Source organism: Salvelinus sp. IW2-2015, linkage group LG18, assembly GCF_002910315.2.
Source record: "Salvelinus sp. IW2-2015 linkage group LG18, ASM291031v2, whole genome shotgun sequence".
NCBI lineage: Eukaryota > Metazoa > Chordata > Actinopteri > Salmoniformes > Salmonidae > Salvelinus > Salvelinus sp. IW2-2015.
The window spans coordinates 29625133-29643105 of record NC_036858.1 but is presented as its reverse complement, the minus strand read 5'-3'; the positions used below and the strand labels follow the sequence as shown (position 1 = coordinate 29643105).

The 17973-nt window shown below is 41.1% G+C and overlaps 1 protein-coding gene across 2 annotated transcripts in view; it reads left to right on the top strand.

Moving 5' to 3' along the window:
* Positions 1-17973, top strand: part of LOC111977840 (inositol polyphosphate-5-phosphatase A) — a 197877-nt gene that overhangs the window by 47902 nt on the left and 132002 nt on the right. For both annotated transcript variants that reach the window (XM_024007560.2, XM_024007561.2), the window contains exon 2: positions 17318-17359. In XM_024007560.2, coding sequence (XP_023863328.1) covers positions 17318-17359 — 42 coding nt within the window. The remainder of the gene's footprint in view (positions 1-17317; positions 17360-17973) is intronic.

Here is a 17973-nt window from a genome sequence, read left to right as displayed (position 1 = left end):
GTAACGTCAACTCCGTCAGTGCTGAAAGTTCTATTAGAATGGTTCTTTTTATTGCTGATTTTCAAATAAACACTTTTCCATATTTTACATATTTTACAATGTTTGTATTGTAACTTTTATTTTTAGAGGCCAAAATATGTCTGTTTTGAGTATCTGTTGTCGACTCTGTCAGTGGTTTGTCAACTCCGTCACTGATGGCTTACCCTTTTAATATAGATGTTTTGTCAGTATTAAGATATATTTTTTTTATCACTGTTTGAAGTATTTTCTCTGCTTGACTTAAGGGATAATGTTTGCTTTATACATTTTTTTWATATTCTAAATCTACATGGAGTTGACAAATCCAGTTAGTTTCATTTTATGAAAACATAAAAAAACAGGTTCCTTTTACATGGTGTGATAGCTGATACTTTGGTCTAACAAAATATATATTTCAAATTTGTTAATATTAAGATTTTTTKGGGGGGAAAAACACTGAGATTGTTCTGTCTTTCACGAATCCCTTTTAAGAGCAGATCTAATACCAAGCAGCTCTCCTGTCAGCTGTACAGTCTGTCGCAGTGACACCCTTTAATTACACAATCCTCCCATACATTGTGTGTATAGGATAATGAATGGGCTTGTGAGCTTCCAGACACTGCAGAGACCTCGACTGACCTCACATCCTCAGTACTCTCTCATAGTCTCTTGTCTTATGGTCGTCTTAGACCCTCCTAGGAGACAGACCTGGGTTCAAATACTATTTGAAATCACAAATACTTTAGCTGTGCTCGATTTAAGCATGCCTGTTGCGATGGGACCAGTTGACACGTCCCAAAATTGCAAACCCCGCCCACCGGGCACTCCAGTTAGGCTAAAGCAAACACTCAATGTATTTAAAGGATTTTAAGTTGTTTGAACCCAGGTCTTTTGGAAGAGTTGTGGTTATTCTTTAGATGTCTCTTGTGCCCCGAGCTGAGTGGTATGCACATGCCTGCTCCTCGAGCTAAATGACGCACACCATTCACTTAGACTTTCACAGGCCTCTGTCATATCTTTAAACTCATGKGTCTCCATGTGTAACGCTTCTGACTGAAGCATTTATTTACTGTAGTAAGACTAAATGCATGTCTGATAGATGCGGTATGACGGGGTTTCCTGTTGCTTGTTTGTTTAACATGGGCATAGAGAGTGAAACTACTGACATTTCAGCCACTTATTTACTGTGAGGAGAAATGCACATTGATGCCTTGTATGTCTTAAATCTTTGTTTTGACGTCTTCGTTTCCACCTTACTGTGGTAGGCAGAGGTGATTGCTTAGATACAGTAGCTGCAGCATATTGATTGTGGGAGACCTAGCATCTGTGTTGAATCACAAGTGGCTAGCAGTGTCAGATTCTCTGGTCTTGTGTGTTTTTTTTGTTTTTTTTGTGCTGTGATGGCTATTGTATTCATTTTTGGCAAAAAAACAGGGGAAGTCTTACTGCGGCAGAACAGTCGTGTGCTGCTGTGGAGACGATGTGAGACTGAGCCTGTATCCGCCTTCACCAGTCACCACACAGCTGTTGTTATTCTCTTTGCTGTAATTTCCTGTTCGCATGACACTCACCTACTCAGCCTAGCTAATTGCTCTATTGATTCTCTCTGMGGTCTACGGTGGGAGTCTCTCTACTGAAAGGATGTGCACTAGTCCTCCACCTCCCGGGATACAGTACAGGGGCCAAGGGCTCTTTCTCAATTAACAAAAATCTATTCTCTCCTACAATGAGCTGATATTTAAAGAACTGACCAGATGAAAGCCAGCCTAATGATGAGTTTACACCATTACTTGTCTGTCTTTTTTCAATAAGTGCAGATGAAGTGGTTGAGACAAAGAGACCATTTGAGCTAGACCCATGTTCTACCCTGTTCCATACTGTCTACCTCCAGACCCCTAGTCCCCCACCCTGTCAGTTGGGTGGGGAGACCCCAGAGGAGGCGGGCTCATTGAGGTTAATTCCGAGTGGTCTCCGAGTGGCTCTGTTCTAATTAATTCTATAATGAGCTGCTCTATAACGATAGCAGATGATTATGCAACATTGTGAAGGAAAACCCTAGTCACTCGGCCTTTATGGTTAACATTAGAACTGCTAAAGCACTGATTTGGACTGCTCATAACATTTTCATTATCGGACATTTTTAAAGTTATGCCCCCATCCGATAGAACTGTAATTCTAACCAATTTAAGAGGGCATGGCATTTTTTGGAATGGTTTTCCCCTCCCGACAGTAGGGCCTGCTCCTCTCCTTCTCCTGACAGCTGGAGGTACCCTGCCCAGTTGATAATCATCCCGATAATTGCCTCGAAACTGAACATAAACTATTCCAAAACTAATTTAACACRAAAAACAGATGACGCAAAGTATGATGAGGGAGAATGGGTGAGTTGATGAACGAGGGAAAAAGCGAACAATGCATAATTATGTAATCACCAATTGTGAATGATGAACAGGGTGGGCCATTCTGTTGTTTTGATGTATTCCTATTCCAGTAGGAATCCAAGCAGTCTTATAAGTCTACTCTGGCCTACTTGGAGTACACAGTGAGAGTGTCTAATTTACAGTGGCAAGAAGACGAATGGATGCACATGCTGCGTTAGCGTTGCTACAAAATCTGAATGAAAATGTTTCAGATGGTGGGGAAGAAATTAATCATGACATTTCTGATTATTCTTCTGTTTCTGAGCCTCAGTCTGAACCTACACCTCTGTGATCTAAGCAACAAAAAAAAAGCCTGAACGAAGCGTACTAAGCAGGTGTCCACGCCACCAAATTCAACGATGAGACCGGAGAGAGGATGGGACGTACCTATTATCGCTTAAAATGATGTTTAGGTTACTGATGTTATCATAATTTGATGATGGTAATGGTCTTGCTGACCATTCGTCTTGGTGGTAGGGATATTTTATTTTGTCGTTATTAAAAATCAGTTACAGTGTTCCTACATATATGCTTCCTGTTTAATAGTTGTAACAAAGGCMCTCCACGAAGAAAACTGATTGAACACTTAAATTTCTGTTTTTCGTTTTCACATACAGTTSAAGTCGGTAGTTTATATACACCTTAGCTAAATACATTTAAACTCAGTTTTCACAATTCCTGACATTTAATCCTAGTAAACATTTCCTGTCTTGGGTCAGTTAGGATCACCACTTTTATTTTAAGAATGTGAAATGTCAGAATAATAGTAGAGTGATTTATTTCAGCTTTCATCACATTCCCAGTGGGTCAGAAGTTTACGTACTCAATTAGTATTTGGTAGCATTGCCTTTAAATTGTTTAACTTGGGTCAAACGTTTTGTGTAGCCTTTCACAAGCTTCCCACAATAAGTTGGGTGAATTTTGGCCCATTCCTCCTGACAGAGCTGGTGTAACGGAGTCAGGTTTGTAGGCCTCCTTGCTCGCACACGCTTTTTCAGKTCTGCCCACAAATTTTCTATAGGATTGAGGTCAGGGCTTTGTGATGGCCACTCCAATACCTTGACTTTGTTGTCCTTAAGCCATTTGGCCACAACTTTGGAAGTATGCTTGGGGTCATTGTCCATTTGGAAGACCCATTTGCGACAAAGCCTTAACTTCCTGACTGATGTCTTGAGATATTGCTTCAATGTATCCACTTAATTTTCCATCCTCATGATGCCATCTATTTTGTGTAGTGCACCAGTCCCTCCTGCAGCAAAGCACCCCCACAACATGATGCTGCCACCCCTGTGCTTCATGTTTGGGATGGTGTTCTTCTGCTTGCAAGCATCCCCCTTTTTCCTCCAAACACAACGACGGTCATTATGGCCAAACAGTTCTATTTTTGTTTCATCAGACCAGAGGACATTTCTCCAAAAAGTACGATCTTTGTCCCCATGTGCAGTTGCAAACCGTAGTCTGGCTTTTTTATGGCGGTTTTGGAGCAGTGGCTTCTTCCTTSCTGAGCGGCCTTTCAGGTTATGTCGACATAGGACTCGTTTTACTGTGGATATGGATACTTTTATACCTGTTTCCTCCAGCGTCTTCACAAGGTCCTTTGCTGTTGTTCTGGGATTGATTTGCACTTTTCACATCAAAGTACGTTCATCTCTAGGAGACAGAATGCGTCTCCTTCCTGAGTGGTATGACGGCTGCGTGGTCCCATGGTGTTTATACTTGCGTACTATTGTTTGTACAGATGAACGTGGTACCTTCAAGCTTTTGGAAATTGCTCCCAAGGATGAACCAGACTTGTGGAGGTCTTGACTGATTCTTTATTTTTATTTTCCCATGATGTCAAGCAAAGAGGCACTGAGTTTGAAGGTAGACCTTGAAATACATCCACAGGTACACCTCCAATTGACTCAAATAATGTCAATTAGCCTATCAGAAGCTTCTGAAGCAATAACAACATTTTCTGGAATTTTCCAAGCTGTTTCAAGGCACAGTCAACTTAGTGTATGTAAACTTCTGACCCACTGGAATTGTGATAGTGAAATAATCTGTCTGTAAAAATTGTTTGAAAAATGACTTGTCATGCACAAAGTAGATGTCCTAACTGACTTGYCAAAACTATAGTTTGTTTACAATACATTTGTGGWGTGGTTGAAAAACAAGTTTTAATGACTCCAACCTAAGTGTATGTAAACTTCCGACTTCAACTGTATGTGACCTGTTTCAAGAAACTAGGTGTATGTCGCATGTCACTATTTCACAGGAGAGGCATTTGAACGTTATTAGTATTTCTTTTATCAAAATGCTTTTTTTTCTCGCAGAAATGACTTCTAGAACATGTGACCTTTCATGTGCCTTAATAACGAACTTGTATGCCATCTGTAAAAACGAATACAATTGTTAAATTATGAGCCTAGTTTCTTTAGCCACGGAAGAAGGCAGGAACCTTCCCACTAGCTATGATTGGCTGAGATAATGGATGTGCTGGACATGCCGAGAGATGAGTTCGGATTGGTCTGCCATATAGTATGCTTCTGTCTATAACGTGAGCTGTAGATGATCCTTGCTCCCGTGGCTTTTTGGAAAGATATAACGTTGGCCATGGAGAACTGCAAAAGTTTTGCTGCTGCTCTCAATAACATTGCTGCCCAGAATTTAGCAGGCGCTATTGACAAAGATCAGTAGGAAAAAGTTGACTTTCTGCACATGGTCAGTGTGAACTGGAGTGACTTCACATAATGGGCTAAACAAGCTGTAGCTTGCTACGAACCAAACCAAAAAGACACGTTGCCGTGAATACGAGTGAGAGTCTAGCTAAATGTTCAGATATTATATGTTACTCATTTAGTTTTCATTAAAAGTTAGTGTACTGTTAGCTTGATAGCTACCATTACGTGTATGATCTGTGTAGTAATATTATTTGTATCTCAGAAAGCCGTTTGGATTGCTAGTTATAGCCTAATGTTAGCTAGCTAGCTAACATTGTCCCTAGTTGGTTAGCTTTAGCTTCCTGCAGATTCATAGTACAGCATTTCATGCATGGTGGCTATTTATGACAATCCGTTTGTACTGTAGTTATGGGTTAGTATTATAATTAATTGTTTAGCTAGCTAGCTACAAGTCTAAACAAAAGACTCCACTTCGCTCAATGTTAGTCAGGTGTGATATAGGGCTCCAGATTTATATATATTTTTTTCAATAGACATGAATTTCCCTTCATCTTTATTTGTGCTAATATTCTATTTAGGCCTATATCAATTGGTGCTAATTCACCACCTGAGGAAGTGGAAACTCAAAACACATGAGCTAAATCACAAACTTTAAATAACACCTACTGCTAGGAGGCATTTATTAATTTAATAGTACATGTAATGTTGCTATGAGGCCTAGTGCACTTTGCGATGGCCGATGCGCAATTTCGCACACTGACCGACYGCCTTGATTCGATCTTATGTAGCAACATTTGAAATTGTTATTTTCTCCATTGGATAAAGASACACAGACCTACAAAATGGTATATCATACACTGCATTTGAGGAACAATGGGAAAATAATTCTGCTTTGAAAGTTGATAAACTTGTAACCTCACTTTTGAGAATATGGCCTTTGAATGTTTTGGTACCTACTGGAGAGCTCTTCTTTGTCTATACCCATTCAGCATCGCTCCCACCCTCTTAAACTTTAGCKCCACCCATCTCTTTAAGGGTTGATCCGAGCGTTCTGTCCCAACAGCAGTCAAGCACCCAGGCTAACTGTCTAACGTTGGCTAGCTTGTTAGCTACTTCCAGAGACACAAATGAGAGAACTGCTCACTGACCATTTTACTCRCCCTAGCAGAGTTGGTTAGGCTGTTTTTATGTTATCCAGAGCGTTGGTACACTAACTGTGCTGCTGGCAACAATTAACATTGTTTGCCATATACAACGGGTGTTGAGTGTTCGTAAATCGTCAGATCTTCTTTGCTCTGGCACACACAGATGAGAGTTCTGAAATTGGAGTAGATAGCCAGAGCAAATTTACCAGCCACGTCTATCAACAGTTGTCAAAGTGACATTCTTTTGAAATGGATAATTGCATAGTGGAGTCTTTTGTTAAGACATAGCTAGCTTTCTGTCAAAATTCAAAATGTGTAATATCTGAAAATGTAGCTAGCTAGACTATCTTACCCGTATACATCATGGATGGATGCTTCTCGCTGTCACGTTTGCCATGGTTGCCCTTAGTTTGAATATGTAATCCGGAGACAGGTGTTTTCTCAATCTCCTTAGCTATCATACTCTAATTCCGCTGGTTTCAAAATTCGGTCCTCCAGAAAGCGGATTTCAAAACTCAGTCCTCCAGAAAGTGGAGAGCAACACTTATGCAGTTCTGCTACGCAAAATATTTTTATTTAAAGCCTCGTTAGTCAGGATTACCTACACATACGGACCAGCTCATATTATAGACCGAAGCGTGCTACATGGCAGACCAATCCAAATTCATCTCTCAACATGTCCAGCCYACTCATTATCTCAGCCAATCTTGGCTAAGGGGGAAGGTTGCTGACTTTTTCCAACTAGGCTCGTAATTTAACCATTTTATTTGTATTTACAGATGGCATACAACTGTGTTAAGGCATATGAAAATTCACGTTCCAGAGAGCATTTCTGCCAATAAAACGCATTTTGAGAAGAAAAAAAAAAGTTTATGTTCAAATGGCTCTCCTGTGAAGTAGGGACCCACGACATAAGCCTAGTTTCCTGAAACGAGTCACATATCAGATATCTTGATTGTAAAACAGTGACCTTTGAGCTCAATAATTATTGTTGAAAAATACAAATTATACCAACAAAGTTAAGACCATCCTCTCTTTTAGTATGGACAACTTGTGTCTTCCAAAATTGTGTTTTCTCCCTGCAATTGCATTTGGAAATGTTATAGAATAACGAGGGGCACATGGGGGGGGAGACAGTGTGAGATGCTAGGTCATTACAGYAGCCGGCCCCAGCGAAACAGGCAGGCACTGCGGCAGGGCAGACATGTTTATTACAGGGATCACGTACTTTACTGTTTTAACAAATTCATGGTTTTATCCCCCCCCCCCAAAATTAGGACATGTCCAGGTATAATGTGCAGCGATTAAAACATTGAGATGAGAGAGAATAGACCTCACATTGTGTGCTGATTGTCACTTCATTTTCTATTGGGGTCAGGTGATCTTTTCTGTACTGCAGTGTTTGCTTGAAAAATGTATTGAAAAATATACATTGGACCAAATACATGCTGTACAGTGTATAGATCCCCATCTCTCCCTAGTCGCCACAGCCGCCATTGTACAGTATCACACTCTTCTTTCTAAAGACCTACTTTTATTTGTCAATGGCAGTGTGTCCAAGCAACTGTGGCCTATTGCTTGGATTCCTGTACTGCACTCCTATCCCATTGCTGTGGTTGTATGCTACAGTGGTTGATGCAAAGGGGTGAATGCGGGGTGTCGGGGTGATTGGGGAGTCGTGAAAGGATTTGAGACTCAAAGATTATGGCCTTGTCGAGCCTGTACTCTTTTATAGCGGAAAGTGCAAAAATAACTCCAGTCATGGTTTTATTGCATGTCTCTCACCTCTCCCTGACACATGGACGTAAACAACTCCTCCGACCCTCACGTTCTCACCCGGTGACGTGAAGAGAAGAGGAAAGAACACAGAGAGCAAGTGTGATGGGAATGAGAGAGTTAGACGATTATCAAGAAAGATGGCGCAAAGTACAGGGGCAGAAATAGAGGGATCGTCAACATGCCCAGATTTGACAAAAGTGAAAACGGAGGAGAGAAATGGCGTGAGGGAGAGGAAAATAAACCTGGTAGAAAGGATGATTGAGTGACCTATGAGGCAGGAGGAGGGAGGCTCATGTGGTGACCATGTGTTCCCAGCTGAACAGCGGGTCGATCTTTTGATGGGCAGAACCATGCCGTAATTTCCCATCTCCACAAATCTCAAATTACATGCTTTATGTCCGAGCCAGGCACGCCATGCCATGGAAACAGAGAGGAGGGCCTCAGCGGGAAGCATCGTGAGGAGGCTCTGTTACACCTGGAACAGGGGTCATGACCTCTGGTTTACTTGTTGGGCTCAAAATGTCATGGTCAAGTTTATTATATACAGTATAAGTTACATGTGGTGACACTGTGGGAGGTCATGGTACAGTCGACCTCCTATAGATGACCTCTTTTGACTTGTTTAATTAATGAGGCTTTAGATAGCTACTCCGTGGAAAAGATCAGCGAAAACCCAAGAAATTTATGTTTGTCCCCCCCCCAAAAAAATGCTTTCACTTCCTGTAGCCTCTGATATTCTTTGTGGACTGAACCCTACAAGTTCCTCAACTTGCTTATATTCTGCTGAATTATGTACTCGTCTTTTGCGTCATCATTGTGCTGCTGAGCTCAGTTCAAGGTTGCCTGTCAGTGCTCTTGAACCACTGCCTCTCTCTCTCTCTCTCTCTCTCTGTGAGGAGTCTTTCACGCTTGACAACACTGTGAGCATCTAGTACTTTTATGGTCGCTTTAAGAAGTTACCACTTTGACGACAACAAAAGCCGATTTTCACTAAAACCAGAGTGGAATATTTAATTCCCCGTGCTGTCTTGGAGGTAGGCCATCGGCCGAGAGAACGGAAGAGATGGGCAAGGAAAGAGAGGGAGAAGGTARAGGGAGAAAGAGGGAGGGAAAKGATGATCTATTTTTRTCYGTCTGCCAGTGTAGCCCGTCTCTAACTGCCATGCCAATTAACTTTTGATAAGCTGTGGGAGGGTACCGAGGTGCAGGGCTTACATTTAGATCACCTAGGAGAAGCCCAAAATGGTCCTACTTTAGCCCTGTTCTCTCTCTGGGGCTCTCTAGAGCCCCACATAGCAGAGTGCCTGGGGGGGGGCTGGCTCTCCTTAGGGCCAACATGCCAAGGTCATTGTCTGTTCCTCAGGACCATCAGAGATGGGTCATYATCCTAGTTACCTCAAGCTAGGATAGAGTTCCTGCCCGGCCACCTGAAATTTGTTGGGCTTTGTTTTCTCTTTCCTCTAGATCTCTAGGATGGGTACTTTCAAGTCCTGAAGATTTACTCTAGGATTTGTTTGGAGGACTGTCAACAGTTGAGGTTTTATTGTCTCATTAGTGTGTTACGCCAGAGCTGGCTCATTGTGAACACACTGCAGATGTACCAAGTGGGATGGCTCATGCAAGGTTTTTTTTAAGCTGTAGAGTTTTAATAGACAGACTCGCATTGATTAGCCCAGTATAACTACTGCGGTGGACTATATGTGTGTACATGGTTGTTATACACAGATGGAACCCTTTGAAATGGCAGAGCGGTCCACTATCACAGATCCTAGATGGAACTAAACAATGGAAAGACCTATAAATAGAGAATAAGCCCTAGTTAGTAATGGACTGGATGACCGTGGTGTGTACACAATGGATGGTGGTATTAGGGGAGATGAAGTGAAGAGAGGGGTGACTTTGTTAAAACCATTCAAACACACCAGTCACACACACACACACACACACACACACACACGTGTGCGAACACACTATACTGTACACGGGTGACAATTGGTCCACCTGACCTGTCCACACACAGGGGTCACTGTGTTTAATCCCAACACCATAAACAGACAGTCAGGTGGCTTTAGACACTTGTTCACTGTGAGACCCCACTACTTCTATGTTTTTCTCTTTTTTTTTTAAATTTTCTTTCTCCCTCCTTCTTTCTCTCATTCTCTTCCTGTGTGACTAATGACAGGGTCCAGTGCTCATGTCCTTATATAGCCCTATGTTGTGATCTGGCTGGGTCYGGGGCCACGGCTCTCACCCTGGCACCTGTGGGACACAGATGGCGCTCTGGCTCTCTCCAAACACACACACACACCAAACATACGGCCCTATAGTGGCCATGATGCTAGCTTGCCAGGCCATTTTCTCTCCCTCAGTGGCCAGTGTACTCTGTCTGGCTCTGGAGAGGCTCTGGTACTCCCTGAAACATCAACAGACCGACGGACCCCCTAGTGACGGTCCGCTGGAGCACGTGTGGGGAAATGCTAGCCTCCGATCAGATTTGACAGTAGGTTCAAGGATAAGCAAAGTGTGTTTTTAACGGGAAAACAAAGGCCTCATGGATGGTTACAGTGGGCCGATGTTGCATAMGAGAACGGTTTTTAAATGTTTTATTAAGATGGTTGCCATGGTGACATTTTTGTTGTCTTTAAGAATGTWAAGGTATGCTTTCTCCCCTTTTGGAATATTTCCCGGTGGTATTGCACCGCAGCCTACTAMTTACTGTACAGTACTCTGAAGTCACCAGTTGCAGGGCTTGACTTTTCTCCAGCATTCTTAATATAGTCTCTCTGCTGCAGAATGAACTCACAACACACCAGTTCATCAGAGCCCGGTTATCGACATGGGGAGATCTTTCCTTAAATGGTAGACTGCCCTGGGCTTTATTTCCACCACAGCGCAGATGAAATGAAGTCCAGGTTCCTGGGAATGGCCTTTTAGAGTGGAGAGGCAGAGTGAATGGGAATCTGTTTGAAAGATGGACAGTAGAGYCAGAGCAGCAGACTGCATGGATATTGCCTTCCCATGGAGAAAGGCAGTTGATTGGAAGTGGCGCGGCTCTGTTAAAACAGATAATAGGTCTAATAGATTTCTACTGTGTATGGGCGATTTCCGGCATTATGGACATTATATATGCACGTACAATCCCAACTTTAATKTATCTCAAAATGGACAAACAAAATATAAATGAAACTGTTGATGTGTGTGGGGGGGGGGGGTTATACACAAAAGAGTGACATGTTGGAAACATAAAGCAAATAAGAAGCATTATGGATGTTACATGAACATATCGAAACTGAGTTTGTAGTTTAAGTCTTAGGTCAACACATGGATAGCCATTTCAAAGGACATTTGTATTTACAGATGGCATACACGTTTGTTMTCAAGGCACATGAATGTTCACATGTTCCAGAGGGAATTTCTGCCCAAAACCTTATTTTATGTGTATATATATACTTGTGTGTATATATATATACTTGTGTATATGTATGTGTATGTTTTTTAAATTAAAGCACACACAATATAGCTCAGTATTAGAATTATTTATTTTATACTGTCGCTTTTGCTAATCTTTTCAATGGTGTCAATCATTGACAGAACGCTTGGATCAACCCTACTCCTCTGCCAGAGCGTCCAGTGAACGCTTCAAGAGCGAAACGCTCTGAATTTACAAACAGTCAATCTGACAGCGCTCTGAGTTTTCGAATGCCCAGAGCACACTTTAAAATKTACAAAAACACCGGTAGTATAAACCAGCCTTTAGACTTGAAGTCTTTGGTTGTTTAGTACATGGCCTCACGTGCAAATCCTTAAAGAGATGAGTGGGGCTAAAGCTTAAGAGGGTGTGAATGATGCTGAATGGGTGTAGACATAGAAGAGCTCTCCAGTAGGTGAACCAAAACATTCAAAGGCCATTCTCTCAAAAGTGAGGTTACAAGTTGATCAACTTTTAAGCAGAATTACTTTCCCATTGTTCCTCAACTGTAGTGAATGATATACACTTTTCTAGCTCGGAGTTTCTACTTTTATCCAATGTAAAATGCACCATTTCAGATTTTGCCACATAAGACCGAATCGAGTTGGTCGGTACATATAGACCTTCAGGATGATTATGAACATGGTTTTATTTGGAAATGACTCACTTTATTTGGACATGCTCGGGTTGACTTTTCCATGGAATCGGCCGCATGCCTCTAGGCTATTTTCCTGTGTATTACCATGATATGACTGAATGCTAACCGTCCCCTCATTTGTTAGACGTGGGTGTGTGTCAAGAAARAAAAAAGACAGATGTTTTATTTTCACAATCACCATATAGGTGCAGTGAAATGTGTTGTTTTACAGGGTCAGCCATAACCCTAATTTGCTCCAGGGGCGCCATACTATTAAGTGCCTTGCTCAAGGGCACATCGGCATATTTTTCCGCCTTGTCTGCTGGGGTATTCAAACCAGCGACCTTTTGGTTACTGGTTCAATGYTCTAAGCGCTAGGCTACCTGCCTCCTGCCCGTCTGTGTGTCTGTGTGAGAGAAGTATATGAGAGTGTATTTGCAACAGTGAGAAAAAGGGAGGAGAATAGAACATTTCTCAACAATGTGTCATTTAACCCTATTCTCAACGGGCTGGTAGAGCATGTTTTGAAAATGGATTTTGAAAAACATTTTCACTTGACCTTGATTGGTCAACTCCTCCAGCCCTCCTGCATCAATTAGCATAGTTTGTACCTGATTGGTTGCTGCAGTTCTGTGTCATGGCACTTTATCTTTGCCCACTCAGAGGGCAGTAAGACAACTCAATCATCACCAATGGGATAAAAGGCAGGAATTCAGTTGGTGAGGGGTTAATTTTGCACCATTCCTGTTAGTAGTGACCTTGAATAGTAGAAATATTACAATAAATAGTTAATGTAAAAATGTGCTTAACCATATGTGACTGACGATTTGGTCTTATGTAACAACATTTGAAATGGTCTGTTTTTACATTGGATAAAAGTAGAGACTCAGCTAGAAAATGGTATCATACACTGCAGTTGAGGAACAATGGGAAAGTAATTCTGCTTTGGAAGTTGATAAACTTGTAACCCCACTTTTGAGAAAATGTCTCTTGAAAGTTATGGTACCAACTGGAGAGCTCTTCTTTGTCTACACCCATTCAGCATTGTTCACACCCTCTTATTAAGCCTTATCCACACCCATCTCTTTAAGGATTCACATGTGAGGCCATGTGCTAAACAGAGTGTGTACGGTAGTGTACTAAACAACCAAAGATTTCAAAACTAAAGGCTGTTTAATACTAAGTCTATCGACATGTCTGTAGACAGTTGTCKCAGGGACATCGTGAACATTCTATTGTCGTCCAACATCAAACTTGTTGTTGTCATTATGAAAAAGCATAAACACAAAAACAAAATAGCATAACTGGTGTATTTTAACACCAATAAACCCATCAGTTTAAAAATGAATTTAGTATACAGTGGGGCAAAAAAGTATTTAGTCAGCCACCAATTGTGCAAGTTCTCCCACTTAAAAAGATGAGAGAGGCCTGTAATTTTCATCATAGGTACACTTCAACTATGACAGATAAAATGAGAAAAAAAATCCAGAAAATCACATTGTAGGATTTTTTATGAATTTATTTGCAAATGAGTATATTTGAAAATAAGTATTTGGTCAATAAAACAAAAGTTTATCTCAATACTTTGTTATATACCCTTTGTTGGAATGACAGAGGTCAAACGTTTTCTGTAAGTCTTCACAAGATTTTCACACACTGTTGCTGGTATTTTGGCCAATTCCTCCATGCAGATCTCCTCTAGAGCAGTGATCTTTTGGGGCTGTTGCTGGGCAACACGGACTTTCAACTCCCTCCAAAGATTTTCTATGGGGTGAGATCTGGAGACTGGCTAGGCCACTCCAGGACCTTGAAATGCTTCTTACGAAGCCACTCCTTCGTTGCCCGGGCGGTGTGTTTGGGATCATTGTCATGCTGAAAGACCCAGCCACGTTTCATCTTCAATGCCGTTGCTGATGGTAGGCTTTGTTACTTTTCCCAGCTCTCTGCAGGTCATTCACTAGGTCGCCCTGTGTGGTTCTGGGATTTTTGCTCACCGTTCTTGTGATCAATTTGACCCCACGGGGTGAGAATCTGCGTGGAGCCCCAGGTCGAGGGAGATTATCAGTGGTCTTGTATGTCTTCCATTTCCTAATAATTGCTCCCACAGTTGATTTCTTCAAACCAAGCTGCTTACCTATTGCAGATTCAGTCTTCCCAGCCTGGTGCAGGTCTACAATTTTGTTTCTGGTGTCCTTTGACAGCTCTTTGGTCTTGGCCATAGTGGAGTTTAGGAGTGACTGTTTGAGGTTGTGGACAGGTGTCTTTTTATACTGATAACAAGTTCAAACAGGTGCCATTAATACAGGTAACGAGTGGAGGACAGAGGATCCTCTTAAAGAAGAAGTTACAGGTCTGTGAGAGCCAGAAATCTTGCTTGTTTGTAGGTGACCAAATACTTATTTTCCACCATAATTTGCAAATAAATTCATTAAAAATCCTACAATATGATTTTCTGGATTTTCCCCCCTCATTTTGTCTGTCATAGTTGAAGTGTACCTATCATGAAAATTACACGCCTCTCTCATCTTTTTAAGTGGGAGAACTTGCACAATTGGTGGCTGACTAAATATTTTTTTGCCCCACTGTATGTCAATCTAACAAACCGGGCAACTAAAAGCAACTTTCTAAACAATGTTTAGGTTCGTTTCTAGTTTAAGTTAGCTGACTAGCCAGTTCAAATTATGATCATACCMTATAGCTGACATCGTCTTAACTTTAGCTCATTTTTATTCATTATTACAGGAAAATGAACTCATAACAAGATTATTACTTACAAGTTAATGGCGAGCTAATTACAGAAAATATCTTACCGTTCTGAGTGTGACAAAATAAAATCAGAGCATTCTACCGGAGAATCTTAGAACTTGGACACTATCGTTGGCCTAACGTTATATCCTTATTTGACTTTGGTGCAGGTCATGTTGTTATTCACATTACCYTCTCTGGTAAACACACACTATATCAACGTTTATTTGTCACGTGCACAGGATACAGAAGGTGTAAACGGTACAGTGAAATGGTTACTTGCATAGTGGAGACTTTTGTCTAGACATCTAGCTAGCTAAAGAATAAACCATATACCTATCTCATAACGTGACTACCCTGCAGGTAGCTAACGCTAAACAACTAGGTTCAATGTTAGTTAGCTAGCTAACATTAGACTATAACTAGCAATGCAAATGGCTCTGAGATATGAATAATATTACTACACAGTTTATACATGTAACGTTAGCTAGCAAGCCAGCCAGCTAACATTAGCTAGCTAGCTATCAGTATGCTTTAACTTGCAACAAAAAACACTTTCTGACAAAATTAGAAACGTATAATAAACGTATAACATTTCACTATCTAGACTCTCTTACCTGTTTACATGGATGAACTCATCTCCCTCTCTGTCACGGAGGCCATTGTTGCCATTAGTTTGAAGATGTAATCCGGAGACGTGTTTTATACAACAGCCTTATGTGTTTTCTCTTTTCATCTCCCTCCACACATTTGCAATCAAATGCCAGAATTGTCTTTACTATCATACTCTGCTTCGACGGGACGTTCCACTGATTTCAAAACTTGGTCTTCCAGAAAGTGGAGAATAGAAGTGGGAGGCCCCGGTGCACAACTGAGCAAGAGGACAAGTACATTAGAGTGTCTCGTTTGAGAAAGAGACGCCTCACAAGTCCTCAACTGGCAGCTTCATAAAATAGTACCCGTAAAACACCAGTCTCAATGTCAACAGTGAAGAGGCGACTCCGGGATGCTGGCMTTCTAGGCAGAGTTGCAAAGAAAAAGCCATATCTCAGACTGGCCAATAAAAAGAAAAGTTTAAGATGGGCAAAAGAACACTGGACAGAGGAAGATTGAAAAAGTGTTATGGACAGACAAATCTAAGTTTGAGGTGTTCGGATCACAAAGAAGAACATTCGTGATTGGCAGAAAAAATGAAAAGATGCTGGAGGGGTGCTTGACACCATCTGTCAAGCATGGTGGAGGCAATGTGATGGTCTGGGGGTGCTTTGGCGGTGGTAAAGTGGGAGATTTATACAGGGTAAARGGGATCTTGAAGAAGGAAGGCTATCACTCCATTTTGCAACGCCATGCCATACCCTGTGGACGGAGCTTAATTAGAGCCAATTTCCTCCTACAACAGGATAATGACCCAAAGCACAGCTCCAAACTATGCAAGAACTATTTAGGGAAGAAACAGTCAGCTGGTATTCGGTCTATAATGGAGTGGCAAGCACAGTCCCCGGATCTCAACCCTATTGATCTGTTGTGGGAGCAGCTTGACCGTATGGTACGTAAGAAGTACCCATCAAGCCAATCCAACTTGTGGGAGGTGCTTCAGGAAGCATAGGGTGAAATCTCTACTACAGATAACCTCAACAAATTGACAACTAGAATTCCAAAGGGCTGCAATTGCTGCAAATGGAGGATTCTTTGACGAAAGCAAAGTTTTAAGCACACTATTATTATTTMAATTAAAAATMATTATTTATRACCTCGTCAACGTCTTGACTATTTCCTATTCATTTTGCTACTCATTTCATGTATGTTTTAATGGAAGCAAGGACATTTCTAAGTGACCCCAAACTTTTGAACATGTCAGTAAAAAGTATGGGTTAAATCTGGTGGAAAAATATMATTTGAATTGTTCACAACACACTATATTAGTCACACATTGGTTAAACCACATTTTGACCCATGGGGTCAATTAATCAATATTCAGATGAAAGGTCACCTATAAAATAATGCCTATAATAGTCACACACAAAAAACGTCACTGTCATGTATTGTCTGAAAATGTGGAAACATGGTGGAAGAACCTCAATCATTTGAAAGTTAAAAAGGACATTACACTATACACCACATGAAAACACATTAATTTCAATTACATTGAATATTCATGTTTGGACATTCCACATTTGCATAATTTGTTACAATTTGACATCAGTTCTCATTTAACAATACTTACCTACTTGTAAAAACTGTTGAAGCAGACCTAAAGTAATTTTTGTAATATTGTTGAGATCCATTCTATTATGGCATTGCTGGAAGTTCTTATTAAGTCGCTAGTAATAGGAATTTAAGGTTGAAATCATGTTTTTTAAGAATAGACAAAGTAATTTTTTTAGAGTCATAAAATACATGTCAAAATTACCTGACTGACAGAGTTTATCTTGTGTTTTCAGCCTGATAACCTACAGAAGACATGGCTGCGGGAATTCTACCAGGTACGTTGAACCTATCCTCTCCATATTGACACAGTGCTGAATACAGACATGTACAACTCTTCTCTAGGCCCATCTGCTCTTTGCATTTCTGGCACTCTATTGTAGTCATGTGGCTATGTTTGACTCATTGAGTGATAGTTACTTTGAGGAGAAAAGAGCACAGGCCGTGTCATATCTTACCTTTGATCTACATAGGAACATCTGAGAAACCACAACTTTTTCCACTCTAGCAGGGGAAGTCAATTCAGATAGATAGACAGGCAGACAGCTGTTGCACCAGCCTGGTCTCATAGATTATACGTAACATAGTATAAGTACATTCGGGGCACTCAAATTAGTATGATATGTTATGGTTGGTATGGTTACAAAAGACCGATGGTTACTTAAGGCAAAAAACAAAAGTAGGGTGGTTAGTTGCGTGGATGGGTGGGCGTATAACGCAAACTTCTAGCAACCCGAAGGTTGCAAGTTGGAATCTCATCATGAACAACTTTAGCATTTTAGCTAATTAGCAACTTTTCAACAACTTACAACTTTTCAGCTACTTTGCAACTGCTTAGCATGTTAGCTAATCCTTCCCCTAACCCGACCCTTAACACTTTTAGCTACCCTAA